This window comes from Coregonus clupeaformis, chromosome 11, assembly GCF_020615455.1.
Source record: "Coregonus clupeaformis isolate EN_2021a chromosome 11, ASM2061545v1, whole genome shotgun sequence".
Lineage (NCBI taxonomy): Eukaryota > Metazoa > Chordata > Actinopteri > Salmoniformes > Salmonidae > Coregonus > Coregonus clupeaformis.
In genome coordinates, this window is record NC_059202.1 from 6,989,233 (window position 1) to 7,013,987 (window position 24,755).

Genomic DNA, 24,755 nt, shown 5'->3' on the forward strand with positions numbered 1-24,755 from the left:
AAAAGTTCAACATTCACCTTCTGCTACCATTTCTGTCAAGCTGTCTACGCATACAGTTTGATGCATACATTCGAGAAATCCAAGGTATGTACCACACAGAACGCACTGCAACTGCCTCTGCAACGCAATGCTGCAAGGCAAACACTGCGTTCCATTGGAAATGAATGTACCTCTTTGGTACCAAAACGCAATAACGCTGTTGGTGTGATCGAGGCGTAAGTCACAGAAAATAGATGTTGTGGTGGCAGCTGCAGAGAAGTACCTGGTGGTACAAGATTTGACTTCGGAAGAGTTACAGGGTGTGTTGAGTGGTAGTGTGTCCCTCCTCTCAGGTCAGTGGCCTGGGGTAGAATCAGATAGGGTTAAAGTAGTGGAATAAGTTGGTGGGTTTTAATGAGTGTAGGGTTAGATGGTAGGGTAATTAAACATTTGTATTAAATTTTTCCGGTTTCCCATTTTGTATCACAAAGTGTAATGGGTTTTACTATGTTAAGTTGGGGGCAGTAATGCAACATATTGGATGTCAACCGCTGTTAACTTCCACCGAAGAAGAAGAAGAACAACAACTACAATGGCGTCGCGAGTCCGGGCTCGAGCACTGAAGTGCAGACTGCACTGTGTGCGCGCGAGGATGACAGTCGCCATTTTATTTTGAAAAATCTAACCGAACTGGAAGGAGAGCAACCCTTTTAATTAATCAAGTTTGGGCGCAGAAACCAATAGGAATGAACATCACACATACATTTTAGGAACCATGGTAAGTTTTTAAAAGTTTTTTTTTTTACAATCTGTTGTAAAGAATCTGCGATATTTCTTCAAATGAAGACATTAGTAAGCTAGCATATGTGCAACTAGCCGTTAGGCGTCATAGCTAACGTTCGCTAAGGAAAGACAAACTAGCTAACGTGTTAGCTATGTTAGATGGTCCCATGTCAAAAAGCAAGAGTTGGTTTGCTAGTGAAAATGTCCATTAACATTTAACACAGTTAACTAACGGTAATGATTTCTATCCCGATGGTGCACATTGACAACGACATGTTCATGCCAACGTCTGATATAGTTAACGTTAGCTAGTTAACTACTAGTAACGTTAGAGTAGCTTTGCTAGTTAACGTTAGCGCTACCTGGCCATACATGGCTAGGTCATCTAGCTAGCCAGTTAGTTAATGGTAGCTACATTTAGCTAATTAGTTAGCTAGGCATCAAGTTAACGTAACTACTACTAGATATTTTGTTGACAATTTATTTCCAAGGACAATAACATAATCGCTCGCTACTAAATTGATCAGCGAGCTAACGTTAGCGTTTACTGTATATAATTGTTGGATTTGCAACGGTAACATTAACCAGCCAGCTACAGAAAAACAGCCGTACATTACGGCCTTCTGAGAGTTAACGTTACTGTCTGTATCCTGGCTGACGTTGGTCACATCTAGCTAAGTTAGCTAACTAGTTGGTGTTCGCTGCAAACTGCTTAGCTACCGTTAGTTGGCTAGCTCTTTGTCTAAATGGGTAAGTTAGCATGTGACTGTCAGGTGGTTAACGTTAACAAATTATACTTCTTAGTGTGTGATCAGGTCAATTCTGCAGTTAGCAATCATGGTTACCGTTGGTATTATTAGCTAACGTTAACGTGAGCCAAGTTATGTTGCCCAAGATACCTAGCGGTAGTTAACTGTTAACTGGCAAAGTAAGGTTAGCTAACGTTAACCCATAAGTTGGCTACGTGGACGGTTACGGAAAATAAATTAAATAGTTTTTAGATGGCACACACAGGCTACCGTTAACTTAGCTAGCTAGTTGCCGTTAGTATTGTCTCACAAACGTAGTTAGCTACAGTAGCTAACTATTTGCATTATTATTGCTAGGACACTGAAAACCTATCTAACGTTTGTAATTAATTTAACTAGCATTAGCTAGCCAAATAACGTAAACAAATTCACAAAACGATTGTAGCTTGTTTATTCCTTGATTAACCACGCGCTGCCAGTGTAGAACATAAATATAGTTAATCATCCGCATTAATATCAGCTCACACGATGCTGATTGAACTGGGAGTAGTGGGTGTGCTGAAGTCAAGGCCCGACTCTCGTGACACTGATACTAGAGCGACGTTGGGAAAGAGTTTTGGCTAACGTTTATCATTTGTTTGGGCAAACTCGGTCATGGTGACTTACCTGTCTGTTTCAAGGTAGCTAGCTAGCTGTGTTTAGTATTGCGCAGGCGTATGAATCAGGATTACTCCAGGTGAGTAGTAGGCCCAATGGGGTTTATTACCCATGGCAGTTGTACATCGTTGTGCACTTTTGGTATTTACAAACCCAGTTGATCATATAACTGTGTGTAGTATTTGCTCGATTATTTTAGACTACTTTACCACACATTTTCTATATGTAGAACTGTATTGCAGATTGCAGCTGTATTAACTACTTTCCTCTCTTGGCGATTTTCAGATGCTGAACTTGATGTTGCACTGAGGGACTTTACCTTGTATCAAGATCAACTGACAGAAGAAGCTTGTTTTAAAACATACATTTTTCACACCTGGGGGGGGGGGGCAGAAGTATCTTATCACTGAAGTGACTAAAGGGGAATAATGGTGATTTTGCGCCGGGCACGGCCGCCTGCTTCCGCCCCAACCAGCAATGAATCTTGACTCGCTCTCGCTGGCTTTGTCTCAAATCAGCTACCTGGTGGACAATTTATCTAAGAAAAACTACAGAGCCAGCCAGCAGGAAATACAGCATGTGAGTAGCATGCAGTATTATGCTCACAAATGATGTTTTTTTTAAATGTCATTTTCTATTGTTGTGTTTCCAGTTTTGTTGTTGGGACACTACAAAGCAGTACACATTTTCACCAATGTAGAGCTTTGCAGGGCTATAGCTAAGTAGATTTTATGACGTAGATAGACATCTAAAAATGTATCCCATTTCAGAAATTATTGTAAAACCAATATCATTCTGTGATTCAGAATTGCATTAGGTCTGAGTTATCTTGACAATAATATTTTGGCTGTGCCGGCCAACCTGTTGTGTTCTTTTGGCGAATGCTTATTCTGTCCCAACAGATTGTGAATCGTCACGGCCCTGAGGCGGACAGGCATTTATTACGCTGTCTCTTCTCCCATGTGGATTTCAGTGGTGATGGTAAAAGCAGTGGCAAAGATTTCCATCAGGTAATATTTTTATTAGTAATACTTATTACACCAATGGCTTGACTTCAACTGATTTTAGCAATGAGGATTAATGGTCTCTTACGAACCGGAAAATGCTTAGATATCACAGCACTAGGAATTTGTGAACTCTGAACGCACCACTGTGTAGGTTTCCTAATTGTCATTGATATTGTTAGTTTGTCTTGCCTTATTGTTTTAGAAAGTGACTTTGCTTTCCTATTTTGTCCTTAACCTATTTTATGTCCCCTCCCTTTTACCTTTGTTTGTCCACTTGCCCAATATACAGTTTCTGATCCAGGAGTGTGTTTCACTGATTTCAAAGCCTAATTTTATTTCAACACTCTGCTACACCATCGACAATCCTTTGCACTACCAGAAGGTAGGAGGCATATGTGCTTATTTTCTTACCCACCTTTGTAAAAGATTTCTACAATTCAGAAAGAAAATGTGTACATTTTCTGCAGTGATGGAGTGGGTCCAAGTTATGCCTCGCTTCATGTCCCAAAATTACTGTCTGCATCAGGAAAACGGTTTGTTTTCTAAACCTTTATCATTTTCAGAGTTTGAAGCCGTCGGCCCACTTGTTTACTCAGTTGAGTAAAGTTCTCAAGCTAAGCAAAGTTCAAGAAGTAAGTAGAGTAATGTTCTAGAGAATTACAGTAAGGGGAAAAAAAGTATTTGATCCCCTGCTGATTTTGTACGTTTGTCCACTGACAAAGACATGATCAGTCTAATTTTAATGGTAGGTTTATTTGAACAGTGAGAGACAGAATAACAACAAAACAAAAAAAATGTTATAAATTGATATGCATTTTAATGAGGGAAATAAGTATTTGACCCCTCTGCAAAACATGACTTAGTACTTGGTGGCAAAACCCTTGTTGGCAATCACAGAGGTCAGACGTTTCTTGTAGTTGGCCACCAGGTTTGCACAGATCTCAGGAGGGATTTTGTCCCACTCCTCTTTGCAGATCTTCTCCAAGTCATTAAGGTTTCGAGCCTGACGTTTGGCAACTCGAACCTTCAGCTCCCTCCACAGATTTTATATGGGATTATGGCTAGGCCACTCCAGGACCTTAATGTGCTTCTTCTTGAGCCACTCCTCTGTTGCCTTGGCCGTGTGTTATGGGTCATTGTCATGCTGGAATACCCATCCACGACCCATTTTCAATGCCCTGGCTGAGGGAAGGAGGTTCTCACCCAAGATTTGACGGTGCATGGCCCCGTCCATCGTCCCTTTGATGCGGTGAAGTTGTCCTGTCCCCTTAGCAGAAAAACACCCCCAAAGCATAATGTTTCCACCTCCATGTTTGACGGTGGGGATGGTGTTCTTGGGGTCAAAGGCAGCATTCCTCCTCCAAACACGGAGAGTTGAGTTGATGCCAAAGAGCTCCATTTTGGTCTCATCTGACCACAACTTTCACCCAGTTCTCCTCTGAATCATTCAGATGTTCATTGGCAAACTTCAGACGGGCCTGTATATGTGCTTTCTTGAGCAGGGGGACCTTGCGGGCGCTGCAGGATTTCAGTCCTTCACGGCGTAGTGTTTTACCAATTGTTTTCTTGGTGACTATGGTCCCAGCTGCCTTGAGATCATTGACAAGATCCTCCCGTGTAGTTCTGGGCTGATTCCTCACCGTTCTCATGATCATTGCAACTCCACGAGGTGAGATCTTGCATGGAGCCCCAGGCCGAGGGAGATTGACAGTTATTTTGTGTTTCTTCCATTTGCGAATAATCGCACCAACTGTTGTCACCTTCTCACCAAGCTGCTTGGCGATGGCCCATTCCAGCCTTGTGTAGGTCTACAATCTTGTCCCTGACATCCTTGGAGAGCTCTTTGGTCTTGGCCATGGTGGAGAGTTTGGAATCTGATTGATTGCTTCTGTGGACAGGTGTCTTTTATACAGGTAACAAACTGAGATTAGGAGCACTCCCTTTAAGAGTGTGCTCCTAATCTCAGCTCGTTACCTGTATAAAAGACACCTGGGAGCCAGAAATCTTTCTGATTGAGAGGGGGTCAAATACTTATTTCTCTCATTAAAATGCAAATCAATTTATAACATTTTTGACATGCATTTTTCTGGATTTTGTTGTTGTTATTCTGTCTCTCACTGTTCAAATAAACCTACCATTAAAAGTATAGACTGATAATTTATTTGTCAGTGGGCAAACGTACAAAATCAGCAGGGGATCATACTTTTTTCCCTCACTGTAAGTCTATATGGAAATGTATGTTATCAGATTGTTATGTTATATAGGTTATATAGGTATGTTATAAATGTTGTTTTTATTGCAGTTAAGAAAGAAATATGCCAAACAATTTGAGATTATACTTACATTACTTAAAATATCTTCTTTTTTCCCAAGGTGATATTTGGCCTTGCTTTACTCAATTCGTGCAACGCAGACCTTCGTGGTTTTGGTAAGTTCCGTTTTATATTTAATATTTTGACTAAACCAGCTGACTTGAAAACATGCAATGTTTAATCTGTGTGTTGGGGGGATCATGTTGTTCTGTAATTAAGGTATCTAAGCAAGTATTTATTTGAAATATTTCCCCATCTGTTTTTAGCCGCGCAGTTCGTCAAACAAAAGCTCCCTGACCTCCTCCGCTCGTACGTGGACGCGGACCTTGGAGGAAACCAGGAAGGTGGCTTCCAAGATATTGCCATAGAGGTCTTGCACCTGCTCCTCTCCCATCTTCTGTTTGGCCAGAAGGGAGCCAGTGGGGTTGGACAAGAGCAGATTTACGCTTTCCTCAAGACACTGTGCAGAGGTGAGGGGCATAGACATGCTACTTTAAGGGAAATGTAAATTATATCCAGAGGTAATATAAACTTGGATTCCTTCATTCATAACACTGTTGCCTCATTAGTTAAATGTTGTCTGTGTGTTTCAGATTTCCCGCAGGCGCGCTGCCCTGTGGTGCTTGCACCGCTGCTGTACCCTGAAAAACGGGACATTCTGATGGACAGGATTCTGCCAGACTCGGGAGAGTTAGCCAAGACAATGATGGAGAGTTCTCTTGCAGAGTTTATGCAGGAAGTTGGCTATGGCTTTTGTGCAAGGTGATTATTTAGCAACTGAAATGCCCATTACAAATTAAATGTATTGAGTACTTTTTGATGTCATACATTACCACCACAACAGAAGGAACTGAATGACCGTTACCCCTGTTAATGTACCGGCTCTCTTTCTCAGTCTTGATGAATGCCGCAACATAATCCTTCAGTATGGGGTGCGAGAGGTCACTGCCAGCCAGGTGGCCAGGGTCCTGGGGATGATGGCTCGTACCCACTCTGGCTTGTCTGATGGAATCCCCCTACAGGTGAGGGTTGTCCTGATAGTAACTTACAAAATCTCCTTAAAGCTCTGTATAAAATCATGAAACTGCTTTCTATATATACTAATGCGTTCTTTACATCTTCCTCAGTCCATCTCGGCTCCGGGCAGTGGCATTTGGAGCGATGGAAAGGACAAAAGTGATGGTTCTCAGGCCCACACCTGGAATGTAGAAGTTCTGATTGACGTGGTCAAAGAAGTTGTAAGTTATAGTGGAATTACTTGTTATTCACCTTCAGTTGGCCATTCACGTCTTGTACTTTGTACATAACATTTCCTTTTATATTGAAGAACCCCAATCTGAACTTCAAAGAGGTGACCTATGAGCTCGATCACCCTGGCTTTATGATCCGGGACAGTAAGGGACTTCAGATGGTGGTGTATGGGATCCAGAGGGGCCTGGGTATGGAGGTGTTCCCTGTCGACCTCATCTACCGGCCCTGGAAGCATGCTGAGGGACAGGTAAGAAAGAGGTGTGATCATTGTTGTGTAAAAATGACCACACACACTCAACACTTTGGGCTCTTGCCCTACGGATGGACTTCATCCTCCTCAGCCCTCCTGACCTTTCTAACTCCCCTCTCTTCCAGCTGTCATTCATTCAGCACTCCCTCATGAGCCCAGATGTGTTCTGCTTTGCTGACTACCCCTGCCACACCGTAGCCATCGACATACTGAAGGCCCCACCTGAGGACGATAACAGAGAGATAGCCACCTGGTGCGTAAAACACAGCCCTCCTGACCACCACAGTTCTAGATATTCCTTTACGTTAATTATTAGTACGTCATGCCATTTCTGATGGTCTTTGTTTGTGTGATTTTCGCCACACAGGAAGAGCCTGGACCTGGTGGAGAGCCTCCTGCGACTCTCTGAGGTGGGCCAGTACGAGCAGGTGAAGCAGCTCTTCAGTTTCCCCATCAAGCACTGTCCTGACATGCTGGTGCTGGCGCTGCTGCAGATCAGCACCTCCTGGCACACCCTGCGCCACGAGCTCATCTCCACCCTCATGCCCATCTTCTTGGGCAACCACCCCAACTCCGCCATCATCTTGCACTACGCGTGGCACGGACAGGGCCAGTCCCCCTCTATTCGTCAGCTGATCATGCACTCGATGGCAGAGTGGTACATGAGAGGGGAGCAGTACGACCAGGCCAAGCTGTCCCGCATCCTGGATGTGGCCCAGGACTTGAAGGTAGGGGTCAGGGGCTCTTCTCAGGAAATATAATAAACTGCGATATAGCTTTCTACAAGGCCATTTTGTGCAAACTTTTTTGTTGTTGCAGTATCCAAACTGTTCCTCTTGTTTTTCAGTCTCTTTCGATGCTGCTAAATGGTACTCCATTTGCCTTTGTTATCGACCTTGCTGCACTTGCCTCGCGCCGTGAATACCTCAAACTTGACAAATGGCTGACTGACAAAATCCGAGAGCACGGGGTGGGTGGCGTGAGTTGAGCCTTTAATTTACAACAATTATACATGCACATTGCTACAAAAGTTATTTGGATATAGTGTATGACAGTCATTGACCTGTTTGCCGTTCTAGGAGCCCTTCATCCAGGCATGTGTAACGTTCCTGAAGAGACGCTGTCCCTCTATTATGGGTGGTTTGGCCCCAGAGAAGGACCAGCCCAAAAGCGCCCAGCTCCCCCCGGAAACGATGGCTACCATGCTGGGCTGTCTGCAGTCCTGTGCAGGGTGAGTTTACCATGTTTCCATCAGAGGTTGAATCATAAGATCTATGATCACATTTGTGACCGGTCTGCTCCCTTTCATTACGTCAATCATATTATATGGTTGTGCCAAAATGTCTAGTTTCCATAATTCATTTCAAGTCCATGTTGTATTATCTTTCTGAATATGAAACAAGGTCATATAGTTAAATAATGGATGTATTTTTTTAGGAGTGTGTCTCAAGAGCTCTCCGAGACGATCTTGACCATGGTTGCCAACTGTAGCAACGTCATGAACAAAGCCCGCCAGCCACCACCGGGGGTCATGCCAAAGGGACGTGCTCCCAGCACCAGCAGCCTAGACGCCATTTCCCCTGTGCAGGTATCGGTGTCTCCTCTCCAGGTGAAGGGCATTGCATCTATATTCACTAACACTGTTATTGGGTAATATGTATCAGCTAGAAACATTGTACTTTCATCATCCCCTGAATTTGATTGACACTTGTTCCATTCTGTGTTCTAGATGGATCCCCTGACAGCCATGGGCTCGCTGAACCTGGGCAGCTCTACCACCTCTCACACACAGAGCATGCAGGGCTTCCCTACCCCTCTGGGCTCTGCCTTCAGCAACCCCCAGTCCCCAGCTAAGGCCTTCCCTCCACTGTCCAACCCCAACCCCAGCACACCATTTGGGGGGATTGGAAGCCTCTCTTCACAGCTAGGTAACCCAGGTATGAGTAGAGAACCTGCCGTAGAGATATTTTCATAGTTTTTTGATTACACTATAATGGAGGACTAAACTTGGATGTATTTATTTTTGTCTAGGTCCGCTGGGATCAGGCATTGGTTCTGGTCTTGGAATGCCAGCGGTGAGCAGTGATCCTTTTGGGACGAGGAAGATGAGCACACCGGGCCTGAATCCGCCCACCTTTCAGCAGAGTAAGATGAAGGCCTGTAAGTGGTGGTGGTGTGACTGAGTGTGCTAGGCGCCTCAACTGTATTTCCTCCGAAAACGTTCTCATAATATCTCCTAATGGCCTCTTGAAGTAATGAGGGTTTACTTGGATCAATTACAAATGCTTTAACATTTCTCATCTAAAATCATTGAGTACAATCTGGGAAGAAAAACTGTGTCTTTCACACATTGAATCAGAGGAAATACAGGTCAGTCTTCCATTAAACACAAATTGGCAAATTCTTATGCTCCTAATTGACATGAATTTGAACTTGGATGTTCAGGACAATCCTTGTACAAATGTTTTTTGTGTAGTGTTTGATAGTGAAAAACATTCTAAGCTTGTTTTTAATTGCTTGTCAAATGTTTTATTTGCTGCAATTTATCACTATTGAAATGGTTCCAATGGGTTTTCTATGGCAGTATTGTTTGATTTAGTCTATCACCTTTTTCCCAGCTGACCTATCTCAGGTGTGGCCTGAGGCTAACCAGCACTTTAGTAAGGAGATTGACGATGAGGCTAACAGTTACTTCCAGCGCATCTACAACCACCCCCCACACCCTACCATGTCTGTGGATGAGGTGAGTCTCTGAGTAAAATAGTCTGCAGGCTGTTTCAGGCGCTGACCCAGTGATGGTGTTTATCCTCAAACTGACAGCTGCTTAATCCATGGTGCCCCTCTCTCTGCAGGTGCTGGAGATGCTGCAGAGGTTCAAGGACTCCACCATCAAGCGAGAGCGTGAGGTCTTTAACTGTATGCTGAGGAACTTGTTCGAGGAGTACCGCTTCTTCCCCCAGTACCCCGACAAGGAGCTGCACATCACCGCCTGCCTGTTCGGGGGGATCATTGAGAAGGGTCTTGTCACCTACATGGCCCTCGGACTGGCCCTCCGATATGTCCTCGAAGCCTTAAGGAAACCATTTGGATCCAAAATGTATTACTTTGGAATCGCTGCTCTAGATAGATTCAAAAATAGGTATGGACATTTCTTTCTTCAGATGTTTGATGGAATTCCACACAGAATATTTGCATGTTGCTATAGAATGTTGCGTATGTGTGATTCAAATGATCTGTGACTGCTGTAGGGCTATAATTTGATCTTTCCCTCTAGGCTGAAGGACTATCCCCAATATTGTCAGCACTTGGCCTCAATTGGCCACTTTCTGCAATTCCCCCTTCATTTACAAGAGGTAATTGGATTTCCTGTATTGTTTGTGAGACAATCTGTCATTCTTCATCTGTACATGTACCTTCCTTGTCTTTATACTGATCTCCGCACCACCTTAGCCAGAGGTGCGAATCCTACTTCACGATAAATAAGTCTCTCGCTCTGGCACTTTCGAATATCCTGTGCGTGCAGTATATCGAGTATGGCCAACAGTCACGGGATCCTCCGGTGAAGATGCAGGGATCCATCACCACCCCAGGAAGCCTGGCGTTGGCTCAAGCTCAGGCCCAGTCTCAGCCTCCCAAAGCCCCCCAGCCTGGACAGCCCAGCACCCTGGTCACCACAGCTACCACCACCACCACTGTCGCCAAAACCACTACCATCACCCGACCTACCCCTGGCAGCTTCAAGAAGGATGTGCCGGTGAGTACCTGGGAGACGATTGCACCATATATAATATGCCAATGTTTTTCTCTGGCCATGTAAAATTACTCTAGCAAACCAGTGCTTCAGTGTTTGTTTACTGCGTTGCTATAGTTTCATTGTCAATGGCAACACTAAACAGTTCCACGAGGAAGGTTCTCTTGTTTGCACAACGATATGCTCATTTTTGTGTACACACACACACGGAACAAAACCAGCAAATAACTAATTTTTTCAAACGTGACCAGCCTAAGAGAATGAACGTTTGTTTCTAAAGCTATGTCATTGAATAAATAATTACAATATTGTCATTGTTTGGCAAGGATGCACTGTAAGTAATACTTTTATGGGAATTTGAGGTAGTGTAAAATGATGATTTCTAAAGTCGAGGTTAGAATATTGTAAAACATTTTGTTCTGATTGTATATTCTAATCTATTCATTTCAGCCCTCCATCAACACCACCAACATTGACACTCTGCTAGTAGCAACAGACCAAACCGAGAGGATTGTGGAACCCCCAGAAAATGTTCAAGAGAAAATCGCTTTCATCTTCAATAACTTGTCACAATCCAACATGACACAGAAGGTGGGTCATAGAGATATGTTTTTGTTTGTTTACTACTTGGGGATATGTTGCCACTGCTATATTAAACATATTGGTTTTGGTCAATTTAAATACATTTCTGTAATTTTACTAATGCTTGTGTATTTTCATCCAACTCCCAAGGTTGAGGAGTTAAAGGAGACTGTGAAAGAAGAGTTTATGCCCTGGGTCTCCCAGTATCTGGTCATGAAGAGGGTCAGCATCGAGCCCAACTTCCACAGCCTGTACTCCAACTTTCTAGACACCCTGAAGAACCCTGAGTTTGTCAAAATGGTCTTGAATGAAACTTACAGAAACATCAAGGTGTGTAATTATTCACATAATCAACATTTATCGACAATAGTTTATAAACTCATATCAGATTTTTAAAAGAGCTACTTAAACACTAATCTTTTCTCTCTCCATGTGGCAGGTTCTCCTTACCTCTGATAAGGCAGCTGCAAACTTCTCTGATCGATCCCTACTGAAGAATTTGGGCCACTGGCTTGGCATGATCACGCTGGCTAAAAATAAGCCCATCCTGTACACAGTGAGTACATTTCCTCACTTTTAAATGTTGGCATGTATAGAACTTTCCATTTGTTTTCCTCCCAACGAATAACCAAACGCTTGTAATTGTGCACCGAGATGGTATTTTGTTGGTTAACCTGTCTTTTTTGTTTTGTTTTTATTTCTTTAGGATTTGGAGGTGAAATCCCTCTTGTTGGAAGCGTATGTCAAGGGGCAGCAGGAGCTACTGTATGTGGTCCCGTTTGTGGCCAAAGTCCTAGAATCCAGTTTACGTAGTGTGGTAAGGCCACATTCTCACAAGCATTTTCAAATATATCAATAGGTATCTGAATTCACATTTTAAGTTCTAGGGAACAACTTTTGCAATGTTATCAAAGTGATAATGACAGTGAGCTTAGACCCAGCACAGATAGAGCATGCCCCGGCAGGCAGGACCTACCTGCAGGAATAGCGAGACAGCCAATCCAACAGACAATATGATTGTGCCAGGAGTTTAACTAGGTACTAGTTTTTCCTTGTCAGGTCCCATGGTCAAGAGAAACTATGGGCCCTAAGACTGACTCAGTCCCATCAGGCAGAGTACCTACCGGAGCTGACAGGGAGCCAGTCCTTCCAGGCAGAATACCTACAGCAGCAGACAGGGAGCCAGTCCTTCCAGGCAGAATACCTACAGCAGCAGACAGGGAGCCAGTCCTTCCAGGCAGAATACCTACAGCAGCAGACAGGGAGCCAGTCCTTCCAGGCAGAATACCTACAGCAGCAGACAGGGAGCCAGTCCTTCCAGGCAGAATACCTACAGCAGCAGACAGGGAGCCAGTCCTTCCAGGCAGAATACCTACAGCAGCAGACAGGGAGCCAGCCAGAGCTAGATGATGTAGACCATTATAGGCAGTATTATAGCCCACCTCCAGAAGAAGCAAAGAGGCGCAAAGTATGTGTGCAATATTTTAGCTCCTAAAAATACTATTTGGTTTAAAAAATGTGTTTGTTTGGGACCCAATGGCTCTCTGGGTAATCTATATGTTGTGCGCACTGGTGGGAGTTATTATGCCTTTAATTGTTTTAAGAGAAGATTATTTAATGTTTTCTCAGATCTTCCGACCTCAGAATCCCTGGACTATGGCCATCATGAATGTTCTGGCAGAGCTGCATACAGAACATGATCTGAAGGTCCGGGAACCCTTTCTCTTTTATCCAGTATCTACATGTTTTAAGTCTAAAAATGAGTTTTCACGTACTGATTGCCATTGTGCTTCTTTCTCCACTACAGCTGAATTTAAAGTTTGAGATTGAGGTGCTGTGTAAGAACTTATCACTGGACATCAACGACCTGAAGCCTGGCACCCTGCTGAAGGACAAAGACAAGTTGAAGACTCTGGAAGAGCAGCTCTCTGCACCAAAGAAAGAGGCCAAGCCCCCTGAAGAAATGCTCCCTATTGTTAGCGCAGGTATCCAGCACTTTCAAACTGGGATGCCCCTTGTCGGTGTGTGGATATCTTTCTATCCATTTTATTTCAAATGTTTGTTTCATCTGAATGTCCCCATGTATATAGAAATGGTAATATTTAATCACAATTGTTGAATATGATTTTAGCCCATCTTAAGTTCCATCATTTGAATGTAGAATGACAACCTACATTTGTAGTGTTTTGCCAAGAACATTTGACCCATTTCTTTTTGCTTTGTTTTGTTCGTCTAACCGCTGCGCTTGAGCTCCTTTTTCCTGTATTTTAACCACAATAGCGTTTTGTAACCAACAGGAGACTTTCTTCCATTTGCAGCTGCACCAACCACTCCCGCTCCAACCACCACTTGCTCAGCTACTGGGCCCCCTACCCCTCAGTTTAGCTATCATGACATCAATGTGTACGCGCTTGCAGGGCTAGCCCCTCACATCAATATCAACATCAATGTAAGTAGCACCTTCACTCAAACACCTTGTGGCATACACATGGTAAGTATTTTGAGGTGTGGTGATACGAACGCTCTTCACTCCCTGCAGATCCCCTTGCTCCAAGCCCACCCTCAGCTGAAGCAGTGTGTGAGACAGTCCATTGAGCGGGCCGTGCAGGAGCTCGTCCACCCCGTAGTGGACCGCTCCATCAAGATCGCCATGACCACCTGCGAGCAGATCGTCAGGAAGGACTTTGCTCTGGACTCGGAGGAGTCGCGCATGCGTGTGGCTGCCCATCATATGATGCGTAACCTGACCGCCGGCATGGCCATGATCACCTGCCGGGAGCCCCTGCTCATGAGCATCGCCACCAACCTGAAGAACAGCTTTGCCGCTGCCCTCAGGGTACAGTCATCTTCATTCTCTCCCATTCACATCCACAAAGCGCTATATAAAATGTAAAGTATTATTATTAGTGTTTCTCTTGCTTTTAACTGTGCTCCTGTCCCCCTCTAGGCCCCCACCCCCCAGCAGAGAGAGATGATGGAGGAGGCTGCTGCCAGGGTTGCCCAGGACAACTGTGAGCTGGCCTGCTGCTTCATCCAGAAGACTGCCGTGGAGAAGGCCGGCCCAGAGATGGACAAGAGGCTGGCGACGGTGAGTTTAGTTATAGGCACGTTCATATTCGCACTGGGATGCTGCTCTTGTACTTTATCTAATGGCTGACTGCTGTACCCTTTCTCTCCTGTAGGAGTTTGAGCTGAGGAAGCACGCCCGTCAGGAGGGCCGTCGCTACTGTGACCCCGTTGTGCTGACCTACCAGGCCGAGCGCATGCCAGAGCAGATCAGACTCAAGGTGAGCACACCTGGCCTATAGCACTCCATTGGTTTCTTTCCTAGTAGTAGTATTGTTGAAGAGATATTCATTTTTTAAATATATTTCATAAATGTGCATCTGGACTATTTACGGAGTGATATTTCTGCCACAGGTTGGAGGCGTAGACCCCAAACAGCTGGCAGTGTATGAGGAGTTTGCCCGGAATGTTCCAGGCTTCCTACCCAGCAACGACCTGTCTCAGCCTACAGGATTCCTTGCCCAACCCATGAAGGTAAGGCTCTTCGGCCCTGGAAGAGAGAACTCCCCATTATTGCATTTGCTGCTATCTTGACATAACCCAACCTCATTTTAAGGTTAAGGAGTACAATATGAATGTTTCTCTGTCCTGTGTTTATTACAGCAACAGGCATGGGCCACAGACGACGTGGCTCAGATCTATGACAAGTGCATGGCAGACCTGGAGCAGCACCTCCACGCCATCCCTCCAGCGCTGGCCATGAACCCTCAAACCCAGGCCCTGCGCAGCCTGCTGGAGGCCGTGGCCCTGGCCAGGAACTCCCGGGACGGCATCGCCGCTCTGGGCTTGCTGCAGAAGGTCAGGGACTAGTCCTCACACAGCCACAATGGGAGTACATGCATACATAGAAAAGTAGCTTAGGTCTCAGTAGAAAAGCTTTCTTCTTAACTGTCTCTCTTACTCTCTCCTTCCTTGTTCCAGGCTGTGGAGGGTCTGCTGGATGCCACCAGTGGTGCCGATGCTGACCTGCTTCTGCGGTACAGAGAGTGCCACCTGCTGGTGCTCAAAGCCCTCCAGGACGGCCGGGCATACGGGCCACAATGGTGCAACAAGCAGATTACCAGGTTGGTATCCCCCTTAAAACCAACTCATGGGGAAGGGAAACTAAATCAACTCATCAATTTGTTAATGTTTGGGATATGTTTTCCAGGTGCCTGATTGAGTGCCGTGATGAGTACAAGTACAACGTGGAGGCTGTGGAGCTGCTGATCAGAAACCACCTGGTCAACATGCAGCAGTACGACCTGCACCTGGCACAGGTAAACACCACTACACACACCTTCTTTATTAAGCGTTGAGATGTTTATTTTAGAGAGCACAACTAATGCACAACTGTAGTTTGTCTTGATTCTATAAAACTAGACAATGGGCTTGCTGTGTGTTTCATCCCTGTGTCAGTATATCTTAGAACCCTGTATGTACGGTATGTTTATCTGTCTAGTCTATGGAGAATGGGCTGCATTACATGGCGGTGGCGTTTGCCATGCAGCTGGTGAAGCTGCTGTTGGTGGATGAGCGCAGTGTCAGCCACATCACAGAGGCAGACTTGTTCCACACCATCGAGACTCTGATGCGAACCAGCGCCCACTCCAGGGCCAATGCACCCGAAGGGTAAATCCTTTTCTAATTTTTTGTATTCGCTAGGGCGCACACTAGCAAAACCTTTTGAAACTGAAAACTAAAATGGGCATTTCTTAATAGGCGAGTTCAGTGCCTTACTGTTTGTCAGTTTTCTTCTATTTTGTGTGTAATGAATACAACCCTGGAGATGTGGAGTTTATTGTGGTGTTGGTGTACATGTGTTTTGTCGTTTTTTCTAACTGATATATATCTGTCCTTTGACCCCAAGGCTTCCTCAGCTGATGGACGTGGTCCGTTCCAACTACGAGGCCATGATCGACCGGGCCCACGGAGGACCCAACTTTATGATGCACTCTGGCATCTCCCAGGCATCAGAGTATGACGACCCACCGGGCCTGAGGGAGAAGGCTGAGTACCTGCTGAGGGAATGGGTCAACCTGTACCACTCTGCAGCCGCCGGCCGGGACAGCACCAAGGCCTTCTCTGCCTTTGTGGGCCAGGTAAAGTACCGCACACACTTGTCGTTATGATAGTTTAACTTATGATAGTTGCCTTATGACGACCGTCTGTCTCCTCCAAGCCAGTTAGAACGCTGTTTGCCTTCAAAACACACAAACCGAGCACAGCTCCAGTTGCGGCCTTGACACAGTGGGACCTTAGTGCTAGAGCAGTGCACATAGCTGCAACCCACTGCTGTGCTCACCCTGCAGCAGTGTTACTTATGAGACTGGACGTCAATATTTATACTAAGAAAAATCTTTGTATAAAGTTAATACTTGCCTAAGCTAGTACAGTAGCTGTTTATTTGAGGAAAAAATATACAACACAATTTTAACTATATTATGGAAGACTAGAAGTGTATGGCAATTCTCACTACTTGACTTACTCTCCTCCCCAGATGCACCAGCAGGGCATTCTGAAGACCGATGACCTGATCACTCGTTTCTTCCGGCTGTGCACGGAGATGTGTGTGGAGATCAGCTACCGCGCCCAGGCCGAGCAGCAGCACAACCCTGCGGCCAGCGCCGCCATCATCAGGGCCAAGTGCTACCACAACCTGGACGCCTTTGTGCGCCTCATCGCCCTGCTGGTCAAGCACTCTGGAGAGGCCACCAACACCGTCACCAAGATCAACCTGCTCAACAAGGTTAATAACAGGAGGATACTCATCATGGAGTCTGTAGAATAAGCTCTGCTTTGTAAAGATCTCTTGGAAAGACAACCGTACATTTGACATCATCAAACTGAGTTGTTTGTCTTTTTAAAACACGTCACAGATTTCCATTTAAGAAATGGTCTTGTGAAATGACATTACTGGGCTCATCAATGTGTCCCTTGACTGGTCTCAGGTTCTAGGTATTGTGGTTGGAGTGCTGATCCAGGACCATGATGTGAGACAGACTGAGTTCCAGCAGTTGCCTTACCACCGCATCTTCATCATGCTGCTGCTCGAACTCAATGCCCCCGAGCACGTGCTGGAGACCATCAACTTCCAGACCCTCACCGCCTTCTGGTAAATGCTGCCATCACGCCTATTAGAAAAGCCATAGGAGATCAAACTTTTCTTAGTGGAATACAGAAAAGATTTATATGATTGGTTTTCACTGGAGATATTTATCACTGATTGTCAGAACATCTTAAAGCTCACTTTCCTTAACTGTAAATGTATGGCGCACATCTGTAGTGAGTCGTGTACCATCTCCATGTTTCTATTTTGTTCTTTGTGTCCACAGCAACACTTTCCACATCCTGAGGCCTACCAAAGCCCCTGGCTTTGTTTACGCTTGGCTGGAGTTGATCTCTCACCGTATCTTCATCGCCAGGATGCTGGCACACACCCCACAGCAGAAGGCAAGGATAGGTCACTGTGTGACAAGACAGTGCCATGTTTAGGTCAGTGTTTTTGGTACTGAAGAGCAACCATTGATAACCTGTGTTTTCTCTTCTCTTAGGGTTGGCCCATGTATGCCCAACTTCTCATTGATCTGTTCAAGTACCTGGCGCCCTTCCTGAGGAATGTTGAGCTCAACAAACCTATGCAAATCCTCTACAAGGTTTGGAAACTGCTCTTAATGTTTTTCCCTTGAAACCATTTGTAACCTGACTATGATTTGGATTTGATTTAAATGTTTCTCCTCTGTCCTCAGGGCACCCTGCGCGTCCTTCTGGTCCTACTGCATGACTTCCCAGAGTTCCTGTGCGACTACCACTATGGCTTCTGCGATGTCATCCCGCCCAACTGCATCCAGCTCCGCAACCTGATTCTGAGTGCCTTCCCACGCAACATGAGGCTTCCAGACCCATTCACTCCCAATCTTAAGGTACAGCCGAATGACAGACCCTAAATACATTTACACAGAAAATTATTTTGTGGTTTTCTGCAAATGTAAATGTTTAGATTGAGTAATAACTATTTCTCACTTTTTGTCTACTAGGTTGACATGCTCAGCGAGATCAACATCGCTCCGCGCATCCTCACGAACTTCACCGGAGTGATGCCCTCTCAGTTCAAGAAGGATCTGGACTCGTACCTGAAGACGCGCTCCCCCGTCACCTTCCTCTCTGAACTCCGCAGCAATCTGCAGGTAGGGGGCGCCACTCTGGGTCCCTGGAAGTATTTGCAGCACAACGACACATCTTTAGAACAGGTTAAGTTTTGAGTCTTTGAGCAAATGTTCAAATGTCGATTTTTGTCATGCGTTGTATCTGAACTGTATGTTTCAGTGCGTGTCTGTAGATTTAGTTCTAGGCAATGCAATCTGGAAATAAAACGATTGTCTTGTTCAATTGCAATTGTTGTGGTTTTACTTTTTGTTCTCCTTTTTACCCTCCAAACCTATTCTAGGTGTCAAATGAGCCAGGTAACCGTTACAACATCCAGCTGATCAACGCTCTGGTGCTGTATGTGGGAACCCAGGCCATCGCACACATCCACAACAAGGGCAGCACCCCCTCCATGAGCACCATCACTCACTCAGCCCACATGGACATCTTCCAGAACCTGGCTGTGGACCTGGACACTGAGGGTAAGACATACATACAGTTTTCTCTTTTCATTGTAATGAAGTATACAGTGGTATTCTCATCATTCTCTGTTCCCAGGGCGCTATCTCTTCCTGAATGCTATCGCCAATCAGCTGCGCTACCCAAACAGCCACACCCATTACTTCAGCTGCACCATGCTCTACCTGTTTGCTGAGGCCAACACTGAGGCAATCCAGGAGCAGATTACCAGGTCAATCTTGTTCTCTACAAAGAAGTCTTGCATTTGAAGACATTGCAGAACTACCAAAATCTGTCCAAGTGTCTTTGTTAACAGGATTTTGCTCCTCTATGCAGGGTTCTTCTGGAGAGGCTGATTGTGAACAGGCCTCATCCCTGGGGACTGCTCATCACCTTCATCGAGCTCATCAAGAACCCTGCCTTCAAGTTCTGGAGCCACGACTTTGTGCATTGTGCCCCGGAGATCGAAAAGTATGTGCTCATTCACTCGCTACCAGAGTTGGCTTTTCACTCAGCTGAGATTACTTCACCTGCAGAGTAGTAGCTGGAGGATAACCAGTTAGCAGCATGTTGTGTTCAGGCTCTGCTTTAATAAAAAATATCATACACATCATTCTAAGATAAATTGCTGCAATGGAAGGACTTGGATTAAACGCCCTCCGCTGTCTTCTCTCTCTCTCAGGTTGTTCCAGTCAGTGGCTCAGTGCTGCATGGGGCAAAAGCAGGCTCAGCAGGTGATGGAGGGCACTGGTGCCAGTTAGTCAGCCAGCCTGCAGGAGAGATAATGGGGCCAAACCCTCCATCCCTGGACCCACCCCACAGATGCCTCCCTACATTACTGTTAGCACTGGACGAACTGGCAACGCTGATTTGAAGTTTGACTGCTGCTCATGGATCTAAGAGTTTGTTTTGGCCTGGATATGGAGTTATTTGGACATGCTGTTTAATATCATTTTTATGCTTCGATGTAAATATTAAAAGGGAGATGGAGTACGAGCAGATGTGTGAGAGTGTCCAACAAATGATCTAACATGTAAAGAAGACTTGTAACACACACACACACACACATTCAGTCACTACCAAAGGTCCATGGCTGTCTCCCTCCTACAGATTTAGTTTTTGCATATTTGATGACTGATTAATTTGCATTCAGAGGCTTAAAAGTTAGTGGATAAAAAAGAGGGCTGTTTTTTTTATTTTTTTTTATTTGTTGAGTGGGAAAAGAAAGGCAGTGCACTAGATTCTCTCATGGGTTCACTCCTTTAATCTGCTTGGGGTGTGGTGGGGGCATTGGGCTTTCCATTTTAAATAGTGGGTTAGAGGTTCTCCCCGGCACTTGTAAAATTGTGGAAAATTTAAGATGTCGAATTAAATCAAAAAATTTGTACAAATATCCAAATTGCAGAACAACAAAAGGACCAATACAGCCCATTTTGTAAGGATTTTGAATGTTTTGTAAATGTATTGGTCCGTGTGTTGTATTTTGTAGTCCTTTATAGTTGCCTTTAGTTCTTGCTACTTATTTCCTGTATGTATGCATACTGTAGTTAACCATTAAACAATTGAACTGCATTTTTGTCTTCGTGCTGATTACAAATTACTTTAGACTACTGTTATGTTTTCATTTTATTTTGCAAAGTCTACATTACAACACGTAAAAGGATAAGCAATTCACTCAACAGCTGCTTGCCAGCCAACTTGACACATCTGTGGGAAGCATTTGAGTCAACATGGGCCAGCATCCCTGTGGAATGCTTTCGACACCTTGTAGTCCATGCCCCGACGAATTGAGGCTGTTCTGAGGGCAAAAGTGGTTTCAACTCAATATTAGGAAGGTGTACCTAATGTTTTGGCCTTTAGCTGATATTCTTTAGTCAAGTGTATTTGGCCAGGCCTCAATTGTTCCTTGACGAGCACCATTCATTCTTGCTGTTGATAATTCTAACGTTAATTTCTAATAGTAATTTGTATCCACTGCGGATTTGGGAGAGTGCGGTAAGAGCCAACATGTTTGATGCAGAGCTACCTGCCAGCAGTAATCGTCTCTTAATTGAGAGATTCAAGGAGCTATAATAGTAGGTGCAAATCATTAAATATTTACATTCATACACTTAGAAATTAAATTTGTAACTTTGTCCCAGACGTTTCATTTTATCAGGGTTAGTTTACCTTGCCATATACACTTCGAAACCACACTGGATTGTATCCCAATCGCCAGAAGGGGGAGATATGGAAAGCATGTCTACAGAAATTGGGATGTTAGTCCATCAAGTCAGATTGAATTGATTTGAGCTTTCTGTCAAAAGTTTCTGGCGATGGTTTGATCTAAACAAGGAAATATATATACTCAAATATTTGAATTGGGAAACAACTGGGATTCTATAGGTAGAGATGGAGTCCTCCATCGGGGTCTTCAGAGGCAGATTAATTTTATAATTTGAGATTAAGATGAATTTATCTATGCACTTCAATGCGTGTGGGAGCGATGGAGATACATTGTCTTGATATAGTAAAATATCGTCTGTGTATAATGAGATTAAATGATCAGTAGATTTTAGGGAAATTTGTTTTTTCCTTCGATTTACGAATTGCCTGGGCCAGGGGTTCCATGGATAATAAAAATAGCAAAGGAGAAATCGGATCGCCTTGTCAGCTGCTTCTAGTGATTCTGAGCGGAGCAGATATAGCCTGTTATTAGTATGGCTGAGGGATTGGCATATAGTATTTTAACCATAATGAAATTGGAGCCAAGCCCCATATGTTCCAAGACAGAACAGAGATATGACCATTATAGTCTGCATCAAGCGATAAAACCGCATAAGGAGCTGTTTCCGATTAATCATTTAAGATATTGTAGTGTCGAGTTAATGCTGGTAATTATTGCTGTTGAACAAAGGAGTCCGCTCATACTGAACCTTGATCATAAGTTTTATTCATATCACAAGATGTCAGCATAAGTTTACGGGTGTCATGATCCCCCGGAGAGCAGCGTTTCCCAGATTGTAATGGCCGCTCTAACCTCTTCTTCGTTTAACCCCAGTATATATAATCTTCCCCAAAATATGGGTGGCTCCCTCTACTGTCCAATCCCCTGTCTTCCCTGGGGCGTCACCCTAAAAACGTCTCTCTTTGACACTAAATAAACATCCTCTCAGATTCCACTTAAAAACATTAACAAAGTCATAATCTTCATATGCTACATTCCCCCCTTCGAGACTAACTAAAAGTCTCGAAAACAAACAGAATAGGATTATGACAAGTAACAATTTATCTTATTGAGTATCTTTAACATTAAACCAAAAACATTTCCCTCTGAAGTGTGAATACATTACTATGAAATATGAACAAATCTTTATGAAGTGTGAGAGCGAAAAAACTGTCTGGCAGCCTTCTTTCCAAATATCCATCCATCAATCAAGACAGTAAAATTCTCTCACGGCCCCTCTGCCCCAGGCAACCACCTAGGTACTCCAGATCAATTCATAAATCTTTATCAATGCATTTGAAACTATGATGCAATTAAATACACATGGAAGACCCTGCAAACAAAATACTATCCAAAAAATGTCCACTCTAAGGCTGGTCAACCCATTGGACCCTACAGTGGACCTCTCCCTGCCTAGACTCCCTGTCCCTAAGCATTCACGAAATAAACAAAAACATCTAAGATCCCCACATGTATCCAATAACATCAAATATCATTCTACAAAAATTAATACCTAAGAATATGACACACATTATGTATTACACATGCAAATATGTCTATATTTCATTGCAGACACTGGAATGTAGTCCACTACACTTCATCTCCCCGTAGTCTCCTCCTCCAATGCATCTTTGATGATGGAATCGGAACCTTTCCACACCTTCCTTGTTCCATCTCCTCCAGTCATTCTCCTTTCATATTGTCCCTTTATATTGTCCTTGTTTGAGTATTTCAATCTCTACATATTCCCCCAAATGCTTCTGGAAGAAAAGAAAAGACCAAACAGTATCTTTTGCAAAACAACACTTTCAAATTAAAACATCAATATCAACTAAGAATATAAAAAATGATATAAAATGATATATGAATCACATTATCCTATTTCCCCCCTTTGATTCATAACATCATACTAAAATCACACTACTATTGAACATTTTTTTTGTTGAAAAATGATCAAATAATCAAAAAGGATATTTATCCATCAATACTCCATCCAGTCCCACTTGTCCATCTTCATCCAGATCAGGAACAGTCAACAACGGCATCTGAGCGTTGTCTCCAGGCATCACTACTCCAACCTATCTCAATATCATAGCTTTCTCAAAGGTCAGTAACACATTACAAAAGAAAAACATCACACACAGTGCTATCAAAACTGCTATGAAATCTAAACCATCACTGCTCCCACTGGGCCTAACTGATCTTGCAACCAAGACTTCGCTGACCATCCAGCTCCTTCAGATCTACCAAATGCATCCCTTATATTCTTCAATGCATTTATAACACTAGTGATATTATCTGAACTATCTGGAATCAAAGTATAACTAATATTATCAATATGATCTTCCCAAATTTTATACCATACCATGGAAAAATCCCCACTTCTCTCTTAGACTTATCCTCCAATGATAGGCTTCCCAGACTATGAAATGTCGCCATGTCTCTTTTCACCCTATTTCCAAACCTAGATTCAGATTTATCTGTGTCCGGTGCTACCCCTCTTTTGATGGTAAAAACCTCATATGGAAGCTTCAACGTTGACATGTAACAACATCCTGTCCATCCATAGGGTAAGAATATATATGCTTTATCACCACAAACCCACCAAATATCTCTAAAATTCCCAATAGTCACATTGCCAGGCAAAATCTGATCTTCCACCATCAAAGTCCTGCTGTTCTTACTAACGGGAACATAAAAAGTAACATTATATTTCTCATCTCTAACCTTATGTTCATGCTTACCCAAAGTCATCATATAATCATCACAATCTGATATTCCCATGAACATACCCTGTCCATCATATGTTTTATTAGAACAAAAACAACTTTTAGCCCTCACTGGTTTCACCTCCAATGCTTCAGGGTTCGCTGTTAACTGATTTTCCCTCCCATCTAACAAATTCACATAGGGTAATTCATTTAACCAAGAACACCTAAACCTAGGCTTAAACAAATGTTTTGACAACGACATTATTTTATCTGTTAATGATTGTTGCTGATACAACAGCCATGACAAAGCATAAGATTGACACGTACTTGATAGAGGTTGAGCGACCGTCTCTAAAATGGAACCCCACGTGCCTGGTGCTGGAATTCTCAACAGACATGGACCCTCAAGATTCCTTACTGATCTTACAGAATGAGTTAACTGTTGGAACCAAAGATTCCTACTTGCCCATTCATCTTTAATCTTCAAAACAGAAGAATCAAATCCATATGCCTTCCATTTAGTTTCTCTTTTCCCTAACGAGCGGTATTGATCAGATGTATCTTCTGATGTTATGTTGAAATCAAAGAACTCATCCTGTACCTCCATGATAGTATCTTGCACTATTTCAGATGAATCTATATTCTTCTCTACCACCATCTGCTCTCCTATTTTAACCCTATCCTTACTACCATTGACAGCACTCTCCATCCCTATCATAAACTCCTGAGTCACTCTTGCTACATCCTTTAATTTCAGAAAAGTTGTTGTTGGTGTCTGTGTCATACTTCCTACATTTGTTATTGCCGTCGTATCATTAATCCCTTTCAAAGTTACCATTAAAGTAGTTGATTTAGTTGATGTATTAA

At 43.7% G+C, this 24,755-nt stretch overlaps 1 protein-coding gene across 18 annotated transcripts; it reads left to right on the forward strand.

Annotated features, from left to right (window-relative positions):
* The first annotated feature begins 618 nt into the window (after positions 1-618).
* On the forward strand, positions 619-20,543 carry LOC121576941 (CCR4-NOT transcription complex subunit 1). Of its 18 annotated transcripts, none has more exons than XM_041890544.2 (49): positions 619-757; positions 2,454-2,747; positions 3,071-3,178; positions 3,465-3,557; positions 3,739-3,807; positions 5,549-5,603; positions 5,754-5,957; positions 6,081-6,249; positions 6,383-6,509; positions 6,615-6,725; positions 6,815-6,985; positions 7,114-7,241; positions 7,356-7,716; positions 7,836-7,967; positions 8,068-8,219; positions 8,426-8,597; positions 8,718-8,925; positions 9,020-9,148; positions 9,607-9,731; positions 9,841-10,127; positions 10,263-10,341; positions 10,503-10,742; positions 11,190-11,330; positions 11,472-11,651; positions 11,761-11,877; positions 12,028-12,138; positions 12,424-12,789; positions 12,951-13,028; positions 13,129-13,342; positions 13,619-13,770; positions 13,861-14,157; positions 14,269-14,409; positions 14,504-14,608; positions 14,742-14,861; positions 14,991-15,185; positions 15,309-15,451; positions 15,538-15,646; positions 15,829-15,998; positions 16,237-16,468; positions 16,867-17,115; positions 17,318-17,481; positions 17,702-17,819; positions 17,921-18,022; positions 18,116-18,289; positions 18,404-18,616; positions 18,814-18,994; positions 19,071-19,203; positions 19,308-19,442; positions 19,654-20,543. In XM_041890544.2, exons 2-49 carry the CDS (start codon positions 2,646-2,648, stop codon positions 19,730-19,732), a joined length of 7,641 nt encoding a protein of 2,546 aa, XP_041746478.1. In that variant the 5' UTR covers positions 619-757; positions 2,454-2,645; the 3' UTR covers positions 19,733-20,543. The 18 variants fall into 18 exon arrangements, with proteins under 18 accessions (XP_041746478.1, XP_041746490.1, XP_041746485.1 ...); XM_041890556.2 differs by having other exon boundaries at positions 18,404-18,553; XM_041890551.2 differs by having other exon boundaries at positions 13,640-13,770.
* Positions 20,544-24,755: the final 4,212 nt, after the last annotated feature.